The 20991-nt window shown below is 41.0% G+C and overlaps 1 protein-coding gene across 13 annotated transcripts in view; it reads right to left on the bottom strand.

The window, feature by feature from the left end:
• The window catches only part of MYO16 (myosin XVI), a 602174-nt gene that overhangs the window by 175125 nt on the left and 406058 nt on the right, over positions 1 to 20991 (bottom strand). For all 13 annotated transcript variants that reach the window (XM_075129773.1, XM_075129766.1, XM_048854910.2 and 10 more), the window contains one exon: positions 6450 to 6561. In XM_075129773.1, the coding sequence (XP_074985874.1) occupies positions 6450 to 6561 (112 nt within the window). The remainder of the gene's footprint in view (positions 1 to 6449; positions 6562 to 20991) is intronic.

The following is a 20991-nucleotide window of genomic DNA, read 5'->3' as shown; positions in this document are numbered from 1 at the left end:
AACAATAAGAATTGTCTAATGCTTTTACTTTTGCATTTATGTAAATCAAATTAACTGATGAGATAAGAAATTTATTTAGAATATCATGAAGAAATAATAAAATATCTTTAATGGAAGTATTATTTCTGCAAGAAATAAGCATTTCTTGCCTATTGAGAATTCTAACAGTGATAAATTCTACATTTGTGAATAAGCACTTTTTTTCCTTTTAGCCAGTCACATCCACAATCAAATAGTGTAGTTTTAAATTATATCAGTTTTGAGGCAGTGAAAGCTATAGTTAAGTTTGATTGTTTGTTAAATCCATTATGATATTCTGTTTTCAAATGTTCATAACTTTGGAAAACAATCATCTCTTGATTGTAATTTTCCAGATATAGTTTCTGCGATTTTTGTAAAAATGTTTTTAAAATTAAGCAAATGATGGTCCAGGAAACTGGATTGGAAAAAAAGAAAAAACAAGTTTCCCCATTATAGAAACATTCTTGTGAATCTTTAAAAAAACAAAAAAACAACCAACAACAACAAAAAACAGCCCTATAGTCAAGGCCCTTTGTACTATTCAGCAGATTGGATTTAAATTATGTGGCTAAGAAACCTTATTTACTCGAGAGAGCTACATTGCATTACTTAGAAAGATTAACTGATCATGAACTTATTTGATAAATCTGAAATAATTATTGAATTAATTCTTAGAAACCAAATCTGCAAAGACTTACACACGTGCTTTCCTTCACACACAGTGAGTATCTTCAGGGCCAAAATATGCACTACAACATGTAAACATTTAACCAGAGCATCTTCTGCAGCAGAGACCAAATTAGCTTTGCAAACAATTGCCCAGAACTCTAAAATTTCTTGAAATTAACCCCAGACAGCTTTCCAGATGTTTGGAGAAACAACAGCACTAGTAAAAGGTGCTTCTCCCTATTGCTGCTTTCTCTACCAGAATGGCCCTGGAAAATGAACAAGGCTATAATTTGTATTCTTACCTCTTCCATGAATGATCTGACTAAGCATTTCTTTATATTTAGTGAAACATAATGAGGCACCACAAGGTCTTTTAGAAGTTGGCAAATATCATTACTGCCATTTTTCAGATTGGATAAATAAGGCACAGAGAATCTACATGGCTTGCTATAGGATACAAAAAAGAGTTTGCAGATGATCTAGAGTAAGGACACAGATCTCTTATGCAGCTGATCCAAGCCTTATATCCTAAACCAGGGATCGGCAACCTTTGGCATGCTGTCCATCAGGAAAATCCGCTGGCAGGCTGGGATGGTTTGTTTACCTGTAGCGTCCGCAGGAGATATGATACTATAAAAAACTAATAATGCTTTCTGATATAATTTGAAATCTACAGATGGAAAAAGCATGATATCAGTGAAGAGGTTTATTAGCCTATTTTTCAGATGGGAAAACTACAACTCAGAAAGATTGACAAACACACAAGGACACTGGGAGACACTTTAAATCATGAGGATTTTGCATGGCTCTGGAAATCAAGAGACTAGGTTCTAGTCCTGGGTCAAATACTTATTTGCAGTGTCCCTAGACAATAATGATTCCCCATCTTTAAAACAGGGATATTAATAAATATTAATCTGCATCGCAGGATCGTTGAGGATTAATTAGAAATGTTTATGTAGTTCTTCAAAAAGATAAAGCACTGTGTCAGTAACTCTTATCTGTTCCCTGCAGCTACAAGGACCAGAGATCACTGTACATGGGTTTTTCCACACATATCAAAAGTGGTGTAGAGTTAAATTACGGGCCATGGCTGACTCTATACTAACCACCATATGACCTCCAGCATAAGAGGCATGTGTACAGTGCTGCTGTGCTTCACTGATCCCCAGCTGGCTGAATGGCTCCTTGAGGGCTACTGCAGCCAAGTGAAACTAAAGAAACCTGAGGCTCCTCTAAATTATTCCAGAGACCAGTTCCTCAGCTGTTCCAAGTAGAGCTATGGTGCAACTGAGGATCTGGCTCTGAGGAAAACTCTGCTTCGGATAATAAGGTGCTCTCAAATTTCCTCTACTGCTCTTAAAAGTTTGTCTGTAATTGTGTATTTAGGGGCTGAAACTCCCCTCCTTAACCAAACAAAAAAGCTAATGAAACTCATCCACATTCTGGTTTGTTTCCAGTGCTGAAACACCGGTACTACTAGAAAGTAGCTGTGAGCTGACCCAGCACTTCGTGAATTAGTATGACAACCAGTATGCACAGAAAGCAGAGAAAGCATGCCACTTTACTTCATAATTTCTCTGTCCAATACAGCTACAAATATCGTCTCTGTAGAAGTAGCTGTTTGTTTGTTTTTAAACTCAGACCAGGAGTCCTACACTGCTCAGACATTGGCACTGTGTTTTATCTAGTGAGAATGGTAGGCAGGGAGAGTAAAAAAGGAGGGGAACTTAACTTCATATGTTAACGTGTGTTTTGTTTTTAATAGAATTTTCAGGATTTTAATTTGATAACCTGAACTTTTAGGATACAATGTTTAATTTTGGGGTGGAAAACAAAGTTGTATAATTTAAAATCTGCCAAGATGTTGAACTATAAAAAGCAGTTACAGTATTCTGCTTATTCCTGACGATTTCCCTACACATTTCCTATTCAGGATTCATATTACAAAAATGAATTCTACTGACAGATCCAGAGCAATCTGTGCAACATATTCTAGGATTGCACAATGGGCTAAATGCTGGGCCCACCGATATTAGTGGAAATTTTGCTACTGATTTCTTTAAGACCAGGATTTGGCCAATCAAGAATAAAGAAAAGTGCAATTAATTGTACTCCCCGTAAGTGCTAACTATTAGTAGCAACCACACAAATGCTCACAGAAATACTTTCTTCATATTGAAAGTCTGGATAGGTGTCAAATTATAGCTGATAGTGGAACTGTAGTTGCTAACTTAACTAAGGAGTTGTAAGCAACGACATCATACTCCATCACCACAAGAGCCTCAGTCTAGTTCCCAGTTAGGTAACAGCTTCACCATGGTTTCACCAGTTTATTTCTTTATCGTTGCTGACAACTGTTGGTCTCTTTTTGTTAGAAATGTTGCCTACCTGTGACTTCATATGACAACCCAGACTATTGTCACATTAGCTTTTTTCTCAGCTTTTCCAGGATGATGTTAGGTACTGTGTATTTGTTTTTTATGTGTCTTCACTGGATTTTTATTATTTATTTGTACAGTGGTAATGCCTAGGGACTCCAATTCTTTGTGCTAGGCACTGTACACATGTGTAATATATGGAGAGTGTCACAGTCATCTGAGCATGCTTCTGATCTGAAAGGGGATTACATGGCATGCAAGAGTTTTCCCAAATCCAATCACCTATCACCCCTAGATTTCATTCTTCCCGTTTCTGTTTTCCTTCTTTACTGGTTTACATGGTTAAAGACAGACTTTGAGCTTCTCTCTCTTTAAGAGCATAAGAACGGTCATACTGGTTCAGATCAATGGCTCATCTAGCTCAGTATCCTGTCCTCTGACAGTGACCAGTGCCAGATGTGTCAAAGAGACTAAACAGAACAGGGAAATTATCAAGAGATCCACCCTCTGTCATCCAGTCCCATCTTATAGCAATTGGAAGTTTAGGGACACCCAGAGCATGGGGTTGTATCCATGACCATGTTGGCTAATAGCCATCAATGGACCTATCTTCCATGAACTTATTGAATTCTTTTTCTTTAACCCAGTCATACTTTTGGCGTTCACAACATCTCCTAGCAACAAGTTCCACACATTCACTGTGCATTGTGTGAAGTACTTCCTTATATTTGTTTGAAACATGCTGCCTATTAATTTCATAAGGTGACACCAAGTTCTTGTGTTATGTGAAGGGGTAGATAACTCTTCTCTTTCACTTTCTCCACACTAGTCATGATTTTATAGACCTCCGTCATATCCCCCCTTAGATGCCTCTTTTCTCAGCTGAACAATTCCAGTCTTTTTAATTTCTTTATGTACGGAAGCTGTTCTATGCCCTTAATCACTTCTCTGTACCTTTTCCAATTCCAATATATCTTTTCTGAGAAGAGAAGACCAGATTTACATGTAGTACTCAAGGTGTGAGCGTACCATGTATATATCTAGTGATATTAGGATATTTTCTGTCTTATCTATCTCTTTCCTAATGGTTCCTAACATTCTGTTAGCTTTTTGACTGCTGCTGCACACTGAGTGTTTGTTTTCAGAGCACTATCCATGACAACTCCATGATCTCTTTCTTGAGTGGTAACAGCTAATTTAGACCCCAACATTTTGCATGCTTAGTTGGGATTATATTTTCCAGTGTGCATTACTTTGCATTTATCACTATTGACTTTCATCTGCCATTTTGCTGCCCAGCATCCTGTTTAATGAGATCCATTTGTAGCTCTTTTCAGTGTGCTTTGGATTTAGCCATTTTGGGTAATCTTGTATTGTCTGCAAATTTTGCCACCGAATCATTCACCCCCTTTTCCAGATCATTTATGAATATGTTGAACAGCACTGGTCACAGTATAGATCCTTGGGGGGACTTGCTAATTATCTCCATTCTGAACACTGCCAATTTTTCTTACCCTTTTTTTTCTATCTTTTAGCCAGTTACTGATCCATGAGAGGACCTTCCCTCTAACTCCATGACTGCTTGCTCAGCTTAAAAGTCTTTGGTGAGGGACCTTGTCAAAGCCTTGATGAATGTCCAAAAACACTATATTGATTGTAGCACACTTGTCCTCATTTTTGTTGACACCCTCAAAAAATTGATAGACTGGTGAGGTACGATTTTCCGTTACAAAAGCCATGTTGATTTTTTCCCAATATATTGTGTTCATCTATGTGTCTGACAAGTCTGTTCTTTACTATAGTTTCAGTCAAAGTGCCTGGTTTATCAGCCCATATTTGTCAGGATTGCCTCTGGAGCCTTTAAAAAAAAAGGGATTACATTAGCTGCCCTTCAGTCATCTGGTACAGATGCTGATTTAAGCAAAAGGTTACAAACTGAATAAATGCCCAAATAAATTTGTTAGTCTCTAACCACAAGAACTCCTTGTTGAAACCACAGTTAGTAGTTCTGCAATTTGAGTTCCTTCAGAACTCTTGGGTGAATACTATCCGGTACTGGTGACTTATTACTGTTTAAGTTATATATTTGTTCCAAAAATTCCTTTATTGACACCTCAATCTGGGACAGTTCCTCATATTTGTCACCTAAGAAGAATGGCTTAGGTGTGGGAGTCTCCCTCACATCCTCTGCAGTGAAGGCTGATGAAAAGAATTAATTTAGTTTCTCTGCAATGGCCTTGTCTTTTTTGAGTGCTCCTTTAAAGCTCAGTCATGCAGTGGCCTCACTGATTGTTTGGCAGGCTTCCTGCTTCTGACGTACTTAAAAAAAATTGCTGCTGTTTTTTTTTTCTTAAGCTAGTTGTTCAAATTCTTTCTTGGCCTGACTTACATCTTCACACTTGACGTGCAGAGTTGATGCGCCTTTCTATTTTCCTCAGTAGGATTTGACCTCCAGTTTTTAAAGGATGGCTTTTTGCCTCTACCCACCTCTTTTATTCTGCTATTTAGCTACAGTGGCTTTTTTTTTCTTTTCATTGTGGGTATATGTTTAGTTTGAGCCTCTATTATGGTGTTTCTAAACAGTCCCTATGGAGTTTGCAGGCATTTCACCCTTGTGACAGTACCTTTTCATTTCGGTTTACCTGGGTTTCTCATTTTTGTGTAGTTACCTTTTTTAAAGTTAAATGTTACTGGGGTGGGTTTCTTTGGCATTCTCCTCTCCCTACCTCTCCCCCCCCGCCATCCTCCCAACACGGATGTTTAAATGTAATTACATTATGGTTGCTATTACTGAGCAGTTCAGCTATACTCATCTCTTGGACCATATCTTTTGCTTCACTTAGGACTAAATGAAGAATTGCCTCTCCCCTTGTGGGTTCTAGGACTAGCTGCTCCTTGTTGCTTTTGTTAGTTGAAGTCAAATCTTTCATGTCACTTGCCTGTAATTTTGCATGTCTAATTATTTATATGCCTTTTTCATACAGCATTTGGAATGTATACTTCATAAAATTAAAAGGGACAGGGATATAATCAGGAAGGGAAAGATTCCCAGAGTTTTTTATAATTTTTTGTCATATGGGATTTGATTGTTTCTTGCTATCTGGACATTATGTAATTTAATTGTTCACAGGATTATAACTTGCAGCTGTTCTGTGAATCTTTAAGAATGAAAAATGTTTATATTGTTGGTGCAGTATCTAATTAAAAGTGATTACAATCACTTCCCTGGAGTGAACTATCGCTTTGTTTCATTGGCACAAAAAAGGGTCAGGCCTATATTTTTCTGGGGGGTCTGTCAATATGAGTTTCTTACGACCTGCTTTTAACTAAGTAAAAGAGTCATTCTAGGCATGTACTATGTAGGCTTGCATAACTTACCAGGTTATTGAATCCAAATGCAGTTAGGGCTTGTTTTAGGACAGCTAATTTCTCTCTGTTGAGAGTGTTCACTGTTACTGATGTCTCCTCCAGTACAGTCTGGTTCAGATACCTGCATGGGGGAGGGGGAAACATATAGCCTTTATGAGGTTGGCACGCAATCAAGCTTCTGTGGTTAAAAGCCATCTTTTGCCTTCCAACCTAATGGATGTCATACACAAACACCTGTACATAATGTTCTTAAGTGTTTACAGGAGACTCAGTGAATCGTTCTCTCACCTCTCTGAGGGAAAGGCATTTGTGATAGAATGTGTTTATGTTCTACAATTCCCTAGGCACTTGCTTAACTACCCATTATTACATGCAGCTATTAGCTCACAAGATTTCCTTGTGACATTTGTGTGTATTTCGCTAGAACTTGCAAGGTACATTTCTGCCATTCCTGAGGAGTCAAGTAAGACTGCTTAATTTTCATGTGGCCTGATGGTTTTCCCCTCCTCATTTGTTCTCTTCAAATATTCAGCAGGGTTGATTTTTATCTGTAGCCAAGCAGAGCTCAGGCACAGTGAAAAAGAGAGGTTGACAAGGAGCTGATTGTGGCTCCCCAATTCTCAGATACCCACAGACAGCCCCAATGCAAGTTGAAGGTAAAGGGGATAGCTCTAATGTATGCCACTGAGATATTCTGCCAGTGGAGAATGGTCTCTGCCCTCCTCCTCCCCTCCCTTGACACACTCCTGCTTACCTAGAGTGCTCTCCCTACTTCCACTTTTGCCAGCTTCTGGAATTCCTGGCTCTGCCAGCTTTTTTGCTGCCAGAGACTCCCCTACAAAGGGGTAATTCTCCAGTATAACTCTCTGTCTGCTTTAAGTTCACTTTGTGCCATTTGGAGGACTAGAGAATTCAATTCTTATCGGTCTGATCCCAAGTTCACTGAATGTCTAGGGACTGAGCACTTGAATTAAATGGGAAATGTAGTAAGACTGCGTAATTTTCTTGTGGTCTGATGTTTCCACCCCTCAGGGTAATGTCTGATCCTTAGAAGTGCTGAGTACACACGTAAATAGTAAATGTGTTAAATGTACTGAGTCATAAGCGCCCACTATAATATACCATATGCACTGAAAGGAAGTGTTAATGAATTACAAATATCTCTGCAATGTGTTACACACACACACACACCCCTCTACCTACCTTCTGGTGTAAAAGCAGACAATAGAAAACAAAAAGAGCCAACATACAGTACAAGACAAGCTATGCCACATGACAACTGAAATATAGTACAATATATTAACACAAAGAATAGCAAGCTAATAAATGTTCTTAGCAGTAACATATTGTGGCCTTCCTGCAACATGCATAGCAATACACCTAATCGCATCTCACTGCAAAATGAAAGGGAGAGAGAGAGAATGGGTGTTTGCATTTTCACATTGAGCTGTCCCATGTCCATAACAAACAGACCTGGGGTGGTTTGAGCTCTGACAATTCCTGATCACATTCCTATTCCAGCTGGGATGGATAGGTCTCATCATGGACTCCCCATTTAGTCATCAGACTACTACCAAGGTCTGGTCTACACTTCAGTTAGGTCAACACAAGGCAGTTTATGTCCACCTGACTATGGAAGTATCTATACTTAAATTTTGCTCCTGCTCATGCAACTGCCCTGCTACGTCAACTTAATAACTCCACCGCCATGAGAGGCATGGAGTCAAGGTCACAGTAGTTAGGTCAACACAGTTGATCTGCTGCTTATGTCAACTATTATGGCTTTCAGGAGTCGTCCCACAATGCCCCCACATAGATAGTACAATCAACACAAGTGCTCCTGGTGAGGACGTGCAACGCTGACATAAGGAGCAAAGTGTTGACACACACAAGCGATGTAATTACTATGGTGGCTGTATGCCGACATAAGTTAGGTCGACTTAATTTTGTAGTACAGACATGCCCTTAGAGAGCTCTCACAAGAATCGTGCTTTGCATGAGTACACAGCTTTTACAGTTAGGTGTAAGAATTATTTTTGCTTCTCTAACCAATCTCACTGGGGGTTATGACAGACAATGAAAAGACTTATGAGAAAGCATGATGTGGTGAAATATACGGATGTAATAGCAATGAAGATTTACCCAATATCTGGGGTTTTTAAACTTCGCGGCCCTGGTTCCCGCAGCTCCCATTGGCTGGGAATGGCGAACTGCAGCCACCGGGAGCTGCGAGTGGCCGTACCTGCAGACTCTCAGTTAGACAAAGCTTTTCACAGCCTGCCAGGGGCTTACCCTGAACAAGCCGCAAACCAAGTTTGGGAACCCTTGCCCTAAATGGAAATTGGGAAACTTGTTTCAATGGGCAGCCGAGAAACATGGATGGAAGAAAAATGTGTATGGAGGCACAGTACTTCCTACCAACAGGATAGATCCACCAGTAGATCTTTCTAATGTATAACAGACCTTACACCACTAGGACTGGATTCTGTGAAGTACTGACTTAACACCTCCTGAGGTACTCAGCATCTTACAGAACTGGGTCCTTAGAGCCAGATTTTCAAAAGGGATCACCACCCAGCAGTCCTCATTGAGAATTTATTACATATCTTTCTGCATGGTTGGCACCTTATTTTCTCTCTTTTGCAGAATGGTATCATATGCCTTTACACATTCAGGCAATATGGTTAATCAGCTCTTTTTAATGTTTTTGAAGAGTTAATATATAAGCTTTCACACAAATACTTTAATTAAAATTGCCAACTCAGGGTCCAGTCTTGGAAGGGGCTGAGTTTTCTCAATCTTCATTGACTTGTGCTCAGTATCTCCCACGATCACACATTTTGCTGAGAGTTAATCAGATGTTGAGTACCCTATGAGTGAGATTTTCCAAAGTGCAGTGTTGGCCAAACTCTGCTCACACTGACTCCAAAGATAAAAATCATATTGACTTCAATAAGAACAAGGTTAGGCCAATGGCAAGTGCTTTTCAAAATGACACCCTAGGTACCTACTGGGACCTGCCAGCCTGGACAGACTGCCACTCTCCCACTAAGGTTCTGACAGAGTTGTGATCAGAACAGGCACTTGATAAGGAGCCCTCTACATTTAAAAAGGGGGGCAGCTGCAGGCAGGACATTTTCTGAGATGTGCTGAACTCTGGAATTTACTCCTCTACTTCTTTGGCCTAAAATAGCCAATTTACTGACTTTTAGAACATGATGCAAGACCCATCCATTTCCCAAGATATATAAGGAGGACTGAAAGGTGAGAATTGCTGGAAAGGAATGGATTTTTAGTTTAAAAAAATCACAAAGCTGTAGTCACTATTTTGAAGTGTCAGACAGTATTTTAAAATTGTGTTAAGACTTACAGCCCTGGGTGGACATTATATAAATCCAAACAGCAGAGAGATCCTGCTATGTTTACTTGCCAAAATAGTCACAAATCACATTTTGTATTCTTCAACCTGCCCCAGCTGAGAAACAGTGACAAACTGGAAAAGATATTCTTCTGGTTATAAAAATACTCGCCCCCCCATCCCACCCCCTGCTAAAGATGGATTCAGGATGCAAATGTCTTGAGACACTTTGCAGATCACTTCTACCACATAACTAGACTTAGGACCCAATTCATCACTATGATACTCCAATTATAAGCTGGTGTATCTTCAGTGAAAACAACACAGCTACAACTGGTGTAAAACTGAAGTAAAGTGGTAATGAATCAAACCCTAAGTGTTAATGTCATACCTCACACTACAGATACATAATTATTTCATAAAATGTTAACATTTTTGAATATTTACAATCATTCTCATTTATAGAAAACTTTTTTTTTGACATTTCAGTGACGGGGAGGGAATGACATTGCTGCTGACAAAGAGGACTCTTTGCAACTATAATTGAATAAAAATTTCCACTACAGGCTGCCATATAGCATTCAGATATTAGCCTTACTTGCCTTTTTGTTACTATAAACTACACTCTGTCATAGCTCTCATACATTTATTAAACCCTTCACTAATACTAGAGTGTTTAAATGTTCCAACAACAGTTTCCTTTGAATGTAATAGGTCATATTAATCTTAGGAAATAAGTAGATATTTTTTCAGGAAGTAAATATTAGGCCAGATCCTCAGCTGGTGTACAGGCATAGCTTCTTTGAAGTCAATGGGGATATATCAATTTACGCCGGCTGAGGATCTCGCTCATAAATTTGAATACGAAGAATAAAGTTTTTTCTATCCATAGTACCTTTCATCCAAAGATCTCAAAAGGCTTTACACACATTAAAGCGTCATAACCCACTAGAGACAAGTATTATCACCACTTTAAACTTGAGGAACGGGAGGCAAGGAGAGGTGAATTGATTTGCCCAAGGTCGCACAGTGAGTCAGCAATAGTGCTGGAGACAGAATGCTGAACTGAATCATTGCCCTGTGCTCTAACCACTGGGCAATTCCTCCCTCACCGCTGTCAGTTTTAGTTCATTTTTTTCACGGGGGAGGGGACGGTCTCTCCTGTGGATACAATTTCAGCTTGCAAAATTTGTGCTGACAGCTCACTGCAGGCAGAAATTGAAGTACTTTTGTCTTCAAATACCTGACTGCATACATGGAATATGCTTCCAATAGGAATAATGATTTCCAGTCTTAGGCTCCATACGCCAGTAAAATATATCCCCTGTCCTGAGAGGAAAAAGAGTAATCCCTGGCTTCAATACAAAGTAGATAATTATGTGCCCACGACTTTACATTTCTGAGTACAGAATGTCATCTCATTGCAAGACCCCCACTGTTCCCTTCTTTGTGGGTCACTACACATTTGCCACCCCTCTAGTTTTGTTATTATCAACAACTTTGGTTGTTGCCAAAGCTTACTGTGTGAGTTGCTGAAGAATCACAGTTAATGCCTTCCACCAGGCCCTAATTAGGTCTTGCCTGATATCATAGCACGGCCCATCTGGTGAGAGTAAGGAAGGCAGGGAAAGGGACAGGCACACCCCGCAGGGATAGTTCTTTTTAAAATAGATCTGTTATGTGGGGGTTGGGAGTCCCGGCCTTTGAGGCCTAATGGAATTTGTCGAAGTATATTTTTTAGCCAACTCAGTGTATTAAACAGGATTAACTGCCTGTGACACATGTGGCAATTTACTGCAATATCCTTGAAAAACCTTATTGAATTAAGTTTAAGTATCCTTGGAGTACATTGTAGTAGATGCAAAAGTTATGTATTATCATGGGCTCAGATTGTATGCAACCTCTCTAGAGGGGAGATGTAATATGAATCCTGGGTAGTGTTATGAACTTCAAAGGACTATATTGAACTATGTGCCAGACAAGAATGGACTTTTGGGACAAATGGTGTCAAGTGGTTTCCCTGAGAAATCTTTAGGGGGAGGTGAATACAAATTCCCCACCTCTGGTTATGCAAAAACCCCAACCTTTTCAAGTTACGACCTGCGGAAAGAGCCACTGTCTGCTGACTACCTGTTCCCAGAGTCTCAAGACCAAAAGTCCAAGCTGTATAAATGAAAGACTAAATTATTCATGGGGGGAGGGCGGGATGTTACTTCTGAGCTAAGACTGTTCTGAACTGGTAACCACAAAAATACCCTTTGTGGGGTTTGAAGGACTGACTCCTATCAGAGCCCTTGCCGGAGTTGGTAAGCTTAAAAGTATCTGTGCAGATTCTTTTGTGTTTTTAATGGTTTTTCTGTAATGTTTCACCTTAAAAATAAGTGTGCTTGCTTAGAAAGAGCACTGTGATATTGAGCACAATTACAACTGTTTATAAGCCTTCAAAGAAGAAGCAAAGTGCAAACGCTGGGAATAGCACATTGTAGGCAGGGAACCTCACAGCCTGGAAAAATCCCAGTCAAGAGGGATTTCAGAGTAGCAGCCGTGTTAGTCTGTATCCGTAAAAAGAAAAAGAGGACTTGTGGCACCTTAGAGACTAACAAATTTATTAGAGCATTTTCATGAAGTTGATAGATTTCCACTCCATATGGCTAAATTCAGTGCCTTGCATAATGACAGGTTTCAGAGTAGCAGCCGTGTTAGTCTGTATCCGTAAAAAGAAAAAGAGGACTTGTGGCACCTTAGAGACTAACAAATTTATTAGAGCATTTTCATGAAGTTGATAGATTTCCACTCCATATGGCTAAATTCAGTGCCTTGCATAATGACAGGTTTCAGAGTAGCAGCCGTGTTAGTCTGTATCCGTAAAAAGAAAAAGAGGACTTGTGGCACCTTAGAGACTAACAAATTATTAATGCTCTAATAAATTTATTAGTCTCTAAGGTGCCACAAGTACTCTTTTTCTTTTTAGTCAAGAGGGAGAGAGACATGGGTCTCTGCCCAAGAAAGGTGACAGCTGAGAAATGGAGAGCCTAAAGTGGATGATCCTGCTCTGAACTGCAACACTGTCGAAGCTTCATATTTGGCATCAGACTGAGTTTTCAAAATTCAGTGGTTAAGCCCACTTTTGAGTTCAGATTCCTACCTGGAATGGCTCTCAGGAAATGTGGAGATGGGGCCCTCATGAATACCTAGATAGATAAAAATTCAGTGTGACCCTTGTGACTCCTGATCTATTAGCTGAGAAATTCCGTCTTATTATTGTTACTGAAAATCTTTGAAAGGTTGGGGGGGCGGGGGGGGGGAAGGGAGGGATGAATAACACTGAGAATACTACTCAGATACAGCACTGGCACTGGAGTTTCTTTGTAACGTTTGATGTATGCAGGCTACATTTAGGAAATTTCTAACGTCTTCCATACGTGGAATTATTTAACATAGTTTCATTGCATATCTATGTGTGTGTTTACAGAACAGGTCTCAGACTGGCCGAACACACTGTGGTAGATTTAGAAATTCTTAAACTGAACCTTTTGGCTGATGGTGGCTGCTCAGACAAGTGATATTCACATCCAGTCTGTGCAGTTCTAATAATTAACTACTTTCCACTGAATGTCTGACCATCTGTTTAAATGCTATCATGTCAACATTTGCCCTGGACTAGTGTAACCAGAGAGATTATCAGCACACAGAAAAGTTTTAATTTAAGAACATGTGATCAACTGTTTATTTCAAAAAGAAGAAATTAGCTGATCCACAAAATGGGGTTTGTTTAAGAAGATAAACTGATCAATAATTGTACTACAGCACAGACACTGAGTAAAATATGGTGCTGCTTTAGACTAAAACAATTGCCTGAAAACTGAAAAGACTTATCTTTATCTTTCTAATCTTTCTTCTAATACAATGGGTCTACTCTGTAACAATTTCAAACCTATTTCTACGCTCCCAAAATAACAGGTAGAATGAGCTATTCACATTATTTCAGAAATATTCCATGCTGCTAATTTTAGGTATACATTTATCATAATATAGTTTTCCACATTTTATTTGAGAGAACTGGATTTCTGGGTTAAAATTTTCATATATAGATGCGACAAAAGAACACATAAATATATGCAAACAACTGTTATGTCTTTAAAGCTTGCACTTACAGATAAATCAAAATGCATGCATAAGCTGATAATTTAGTTATTATTAATACCTATATTGCAGGTGCTTTCCAAATACAGAGAAGATACATAGACAATTGCTAGTTTATCTGTGCAAATATGGATTTTTGTGACACACCCACTGCATGCATTTGAATACTTGCACCAAATACTCCAAAAGAGTAGGGGACACATTACTGGTTAATTCCCTTTAAGGTAACACTTAAGAAAAAAGATGTATTACAATCTTATAAGTTGAAAATGAAAATATCAAGGAGTGGAAACTAAGACCTTTTTTACACTACAAAGTTAACTCAATTTAAGTTACATTGATGATCATATGCCGCTTTAATTACGTTGGTTGTACATGCCCACACAATGCTCCTTGTGTCAGTGGAGCACGTCCACCAGTGCTTTTGTATCAACAGAGAGAGCATTGCATTGTGGGTAGCTATCCTATGGTGCAGCTTGCCACCCTCTGCTGCTGGAAGATCTGAGAATGGATTGCAGTGCATCATGGGGATGTGCTCACCATCCTGTGATGCAGATATTGCCGTCCCATCATTCCATGGGCTTCCAACTTCATTTCCTGCCATCTTTGAACAACCCCTGTAAACTGTGCACCTGCCATCTCTGCCTGATATCATGGATCCTGAGCTGCTGCCAGTCAGGTGATGAGCATTATGAACACAATGTGGCTGGTCCTGCAATATTTCAGGAGTTGGGAAACAGAAAGTGAATCTGTAGTACCTGCCCTGCTCTATGTAATGGAAAGAAACATTCAAGATTGCTGCTGGCATTCAAGCAGCATCTTCACATGGTGGACCATCGACACTGAGCTCAGAGTCAGGAAACAGGCACCGAGTGGTGGGATCGCATCGTGATCCATATATGGGATGATGAGCAGTGGCTGCAGAACTTTTGGATGCGCAAAGTCACCTTCCTGGAACTGTGGGCAGACCTTGCCCCTGCCCTGAAAGCTGAATGAGAGCTGCCTTCACAGTGGAAAAACAAATGGCGATCATTGTGTGGCAAATCCAGACTGCCCACCAGTCAATCACGAATCAGTTTGAAGTTCTAAAAGGTACTGGGGGGGGGGCGCTAGTTACGGTGATGCAAGTGTCCAGGGCCATTAATCACCTCCTGCTATGAAGGACTGTGACTCTGGGTAATGGCCAGGAAATAATTGATGGCTTTGCAGCAATGGGATTCCCTAACTGTGGTGGGGCAATAGATGGAATGCATATCCCAGTTTTGGCCCCAGCCTATCTTGCAACAGGGTACATCAATTGAAAGGGCTACTTCTCCCTAGTCTCGCAGGTGCTAGTGGATCACCAGGGCCTTTTCACTGACATCTATGTGGGTTGCTTAGGGAAAGTTCATGAAGCATGCATCATTAGAAACAGTGGACTGTATAGAAAGCTGAATGCTGGGACTTTCTTTCCAGACCAGAAGATTCCAGTGGGGATGTGGAAATCCCCATAGTGATCCTGGGATACCCAGACTACCCCTTACTCCCATGGCTCATGAAGCCTTACACTGGGAACCTAGACAGCAGCAAGGATCACTCCAACAACAGGCTTAACAGTTGCAGAATGACATGTTGACTGTATCTTTGGCATCTTAAAAGCCTGCTGGCACTGCCTTTTTGGAAGGTAGGACCTCAATGAGGAAAATATTCTGATGGCCATAGCAGCCTGCTGTGCTCTGCATAACATTTGTGAAGTGAAGGGCAAAAGTTTCCCGGGGGTGGAGTGCTCAGGTGTATAGGCTGGCTGCTGATTTTGAGCAGCCAGACACATGGGCAATTAGAGGGGCTCATATCAGGGAGGTTTGGAAGGAGCATTTTGACAATGAATCCCAGTAACGTATCTTTATGTGATACATTCGGCCAGGCAATGTTTATTTGCTGCCTTGAATGACCCCTGTAATGCTTGCTTCCTGAGCTTTAATTATAGTGAGCAAATGTTCCTGCCTATAGCCATTCTGTTCAAATTTTAGCAGCAACTACTGTGTGCATGACACAAATGAAGACTCATTTTGTTTCAAAGACAACACTTTCAATAAAGGATAAAACACATTTTTTGGGGGGTGGGGGTTGCAAACAGGGGGCATGGCAATTAGGAACAGTCTCTCGGTTAAGGCTCTTACAGTTGTGTGTAACTTCTGCTTTCATCTTGAAACCAGTCTCTAAGTGTGGAGTGAAAGGGGAACAGGCAAGGAATGTCTTGGGGGAGTTTGGCGAGGGCATGGAATGGCGTTCTATATTGACTGCAGGAGGAGTCATGCACGGATGTGCTCTGACTGCAGTATTATTAGGGACATAAGCATCTCCATCTGGCCCTCCAGTAGCTTTATTATCCACTCCTGTGCATCTATCATCCATTCCTGTCCTGTCTCCTTTCCAGGCTATACAGCCTTAGTTTTTCATTAACTGTCTCCCCCCACGCTCTTGCTTTGCTATCTGCTGTATCTGTTGATTGCAGCACTTCTTGAAACATATCCTCCTTACTCCTCCTGGTTTGCCTCCTTATTTGATGGAGGCTGTCCATTGGTGTGTAGGAGTTGGTCCTCAAGGGCACATCTGCATAAGCCAATCAAATAATGAACAGAAAGAGTATTGTGAGTGCACTCAAAGTTTGTGAATAGCAGAAGTCACGTATACCTCTGTCTCACTGTCCCTTGGCTACCACACATGTCAGCGAGAGTCCCAAATATGGTGAGTTCGGCAGGAGAATGGGGAAGTGAGGGTTGGGAAGGGGAAATGGGCAAGAAGGGACAAAGGGTCTGAGTGGCTTGTGAAGAAGGTCACTACACACACCTAGGGAGAGTATTCTGAATATTGGTACCCTTTTCCACAGGATCAGGTAATCGAACCCGATATCTGACTCCTGAGAGTAACCTAGGATGGAAGGGTGCATCTCCTGCATGCATGTGGCTTCAGACAGGGTCCATGTGCTGCTTGCCTGTATGCCGCTTTGGTTTTCCGCAGAAATAAAAAGTTTCCTACAGCAGGGGGAGAAACAAGGCAGCTTTGCTAAGGAACCTTTGGCAGAGGATTGCTGAATACCTATAGGAAAGCTTCCTAGAGATCTCTATGGAGGAGTCCCAGGAAATCCCGTCATACGTTACCAAACTTTCCTTTCAGGCTTCCACTGCGTAGCTGCATAGGTTCTGTTCTTAATTTCTATCCCTTATCCCTCCTTTACCATATAACAAAGTAAATGAGACCTTAATCTCCTATCACTGTGCAGTATCAAAGCAAAATGTGTGCCTAACAAAGCTTGCCTCTCCTGCTTCATCCGCGTGCCTGAGCCAGAGTGCTGGGACTGGCTAGACTCCTCTGGGGTCAAAAATAGGTCCCAGCTTGCCATACCACCAGATGATCGCATTGCATAGCCCACATCCACTTCCAACTCCACTTCCTTATCCACCACTTCGTCCTCAGGGTTGACTCTGTTGCCTCCAGTCCCCTCAAAGTATCCATAGGCTCTTGGTGGTGGTGGGGGGGTTGCCACTGAGGGTGGGGTGCAGCTCCTCTTAGAAGCAGCACGCTTTTTAGTGCTGCACCAGAGTGATGGGTGGCCTCCCTTGCCTTCTGGAATGCCTGCCTCAGATCCTGGATCTTAGCACGACACTGCTGCATGTCGCTTCTCCTGCATGCCATGAGCAATCCGCCTGTAGATATCAAAGTTGCTACGGCTGGAGCAAAGCAGCGACTGCACAACCTATTCTCCCCACAGACCCAGCAGCTCCAACAGATCTGGTGTACTCCATGCGGGAGGGCATCTGTTGCAGAAAGCTGGCATGGTCAGCTGGGAAGATGTTGTGTGAACAGTCCACGCCAAGCAAATAGGAAGAAGAATTTCACAAATTCCCAGGCCTTTAAATGGAGGGAGAGGCACATGCCTGTGTACCAGCAGGACTGCAGACTTCAGCCTGCTGACCAGAGTGGTCATGATGGGCATTGCTGGAGGCCAATTAGGGCGACCTGCTGGAGGCCAATTATGGCGACATAAGCAAGTGCAGTATCTCTAAATATGTTGCATCACTCTATGTCGCAGAAAGCTCTATGCCTCTTGTCAAGTTAGTTTTATTTTGTTGGTATAGCAGGGGAGTTACATCAGTGGAAGGAGCATTTCAGTGTGTACACCTCCACTGTTTTATCAACAAACACTGACTTTTCTCAACAAAACTGTGTAGTGTAGACAAGGCTTAAGGACAAAAAATTTGACTAGGCATGAGAGGCGTGTCCAGATCAAGTTTAGGCAAGAATTTGGGTACAAGAATGAAATATGATTTAGGATTGGGATCATATTTAGTGGTGCCAGTAATGTGCGGTCTCAGTCTCATCATTCTTCAGCTCCAAATGGCAGAAATCTCATGAGCGCAAATGATCTCATATTTCTGCCACCTTGAACTGTAAGCTTTCAAGAGCAGCTTCATCATGAAATTTCACCTGTTTGTGAACTGGAATCAGAAAATAAGCCCCTTCTATTTTGGATTTAACCAAAACTAAAACTGGAAGAGCTGGTCCAGAGCCAGGGATTTGAATTTGAAATAACTGCTGTTCTCATTTCTACCTCCATGTCACACTCACCTGAGACGACCCAATTCAAAGGGCTGGCTAATGGTATAAAGGGACCTTAGTAGGAGCTGAGGATTTTGTCCAGATATCTGTCTCGCAATATTGCAGAAAACTAAGAAAATATGATATTTAGCATTCCTACCAGCAAACAACTCTATTAGAACACCACAAGGAGATGATTCTCCAGGGTCACTGTCTGAACCGAAGCGTGGGGCCTTTAGAAGAGATTTTTCCCCCTAGCCAAACACCTGTCCTTTCTGTCAGTGAACAGGATGTGGAGTGGTCATTCCTAGTGGTCAGAGCAGGAGTCAGGAATTGAAGCCAAGGGTTAGAGCTGGAGTCTGAGGCCAGATATCAGAACCGAGGGTCAGAGCTGGTGCAGGATCTACCACAGCTATGGGAAAATGCTTTAAGCACCATTGAACCGCTGCTGCTGCTGCTGTTGCGCTTAAGAGCCAGTCAGGTGAGCTGCATGATTAGGCTACTTGGAGATTGGCGCTGTTGCAGGTCTGGTTCCGGAGACTTTCCTTGTAGAGGCTGGCAGGTGTTACCATCAGAATTTTTGAGAAAACTTGCTGGGTGATGGAAAGACTGAAGGTAACTGTACTGAAAACATTGGCTGTTGGTCTTGAAGCTTCAGTATTTCTGATTAGACGCTGCAATAAATGCTGAACAGGAAGATTACGCAGCCGTTGGTATAGACTAAAGAGATTCTTTCCTGAATTTCTTGTACTCAAAAAAACAGTTTAGCCATTTGAGATCTCAAACTGCTGTGATGCCTCTTGAACATATGAGGACTAAAAACAGGAAAAATGCCTTTATCCAGCTGATATGAAGTGACAAGAAGAATAGCTTTAGAATAGTAAGAAGACTATTTTGGAGGTATTGAATGCACTTGTGTAGGCCAGTTTATTTGGATGGGAAGAGTCAGAGGGATATTTTAGGTGAGTGTTTCTTGAAGGAAGTGAGGTAACTTTGACACAGTAACCATTTTTAAATTATTGAACACATCTCTCAGATATGTTTTCCCAATCTGAGAAAATGATTATTTCTGCCTCCCAAAGGAATTGGAGTGGTGACTGAGGGAAACCAGGATTTTGATTTGTTGGGTCATGAACTTCTTCCTGTCCCTTTGGTATTCTTGTGCTACAAGAAAGAGATGTTTATGGTTGTTATGATCTTCTGAGGAAGCTTTGAATGTTTTGGGTGGAAGTGGATTGAGTTTAAGAATCTGTCTTGTTTATGCCTGAGGGGAGGAGAGACTCTTAACAGAGTAATAATCTTAAATTGGTGCATCAAGGCCATTGCAAAGTCTGTCCAAATAGTAGGGTCAGAACGGTTAGTTTGTACTGGATCTTGATTGTTCTCTGGGCAAAATAAGAGAGTTTTTCAGGTCACTACTTCACCTGCCAACCCACAGATTTAGGAAAAACCTTGAAAATGTTAAAGGTAATGTCATCTAGAAAGGCATTAGCTAAAATAGCACAATCTGATTCTTCTTATGGGAGGATACAGCCTTCCTACCTTGAATCTGGGAAGCAAATTTTTGCTAATGAGCTCCAAAATAGCCCATGTCTCTTTAGAAAGCTTAGATAACATATTAGACCGCTGTCATGGAAGGTTTATCATCAGAGACTTTCCAAACACCTTTGATTCTTTCCTTTGACAAGAAACAACTCTTTCATTTTTATGGGAGTCAAGTTAAAAAGCTTTTAAGATAGCGGGTGGAACAGCATCCTCAGTAAAATCTATGACTTTCCTCAGTTGTTCGATTAAGTGACTCATGTTTTCTTCATTGAACTCCTCAATCTAACTCCAAAAGACGGAGGTGAAGATGGACCCTTCTCCCTTAGAAACCTCAAGGGAGATATGCTTGGATATCTTTTTACTGAAAAGGTCTGCCAGCCTTCCTGGCATAAGGGTGGAGAACTTAATGCATAAGAGATCTATTAATTTTATGTTGTTTAGATCTCCATAGCTGGGCTGAGTGTGCTAAGATGGGGGATGGGGGAGTAGTTGGTAAAGGCAATGCTATTTTTCTCTATTTTTTTCTGTCATTTCCTGAAGAAGAAAAAAAGGTTGTCTGATGATTGTCAGCATCTGCTACTCACCGAGGCAAAGTGTAAACTGGTTCCTGTGGGGAGTTATGACTCCTTGTGGTGTGAGCCTATTCTGTCTTCTGGTTCATTGCCTCCTTTCAATTATGTGTGGAAATCCATTGGGGTATGGATTGCCAGAGCTCCCTAAGGAAATGGGACAATATTGTTTTTTGATCTAGTACTCAGGCAAAGTCCAATTTTTGCTAACAAATGGTGAAAAATGGTAGGCAGGGGAATTTTATCCACAGACAGCGAAGGTACAAAGAGTTGAAAATAAACAAATAAAATAAATTTGATGCTGTCTCTTACTCATGTAATGAAAAATAGGGTTTTTTAAATCATAATTTTCCAAATC

This window comes from Caretta caretta, chromosome 1, assembly GCF_965140235.1.
Source record: "Caretta caretta isolate rCarCar2 chromosome 1, rCarCar1.hap1, whole genome shotgun sequence".
Taxonomy (NCBI): domain Eukaryota; kingdom Metazoa; phylum Chordata; order Testudines; family Cheloniidae; genus Caretta; species Caretta caretta.
The sequence above is the reverse complement of the archived record's forward strand: the minus strand, read 5'-3'. Positions and strand labels throughout refer to the sequence as shown.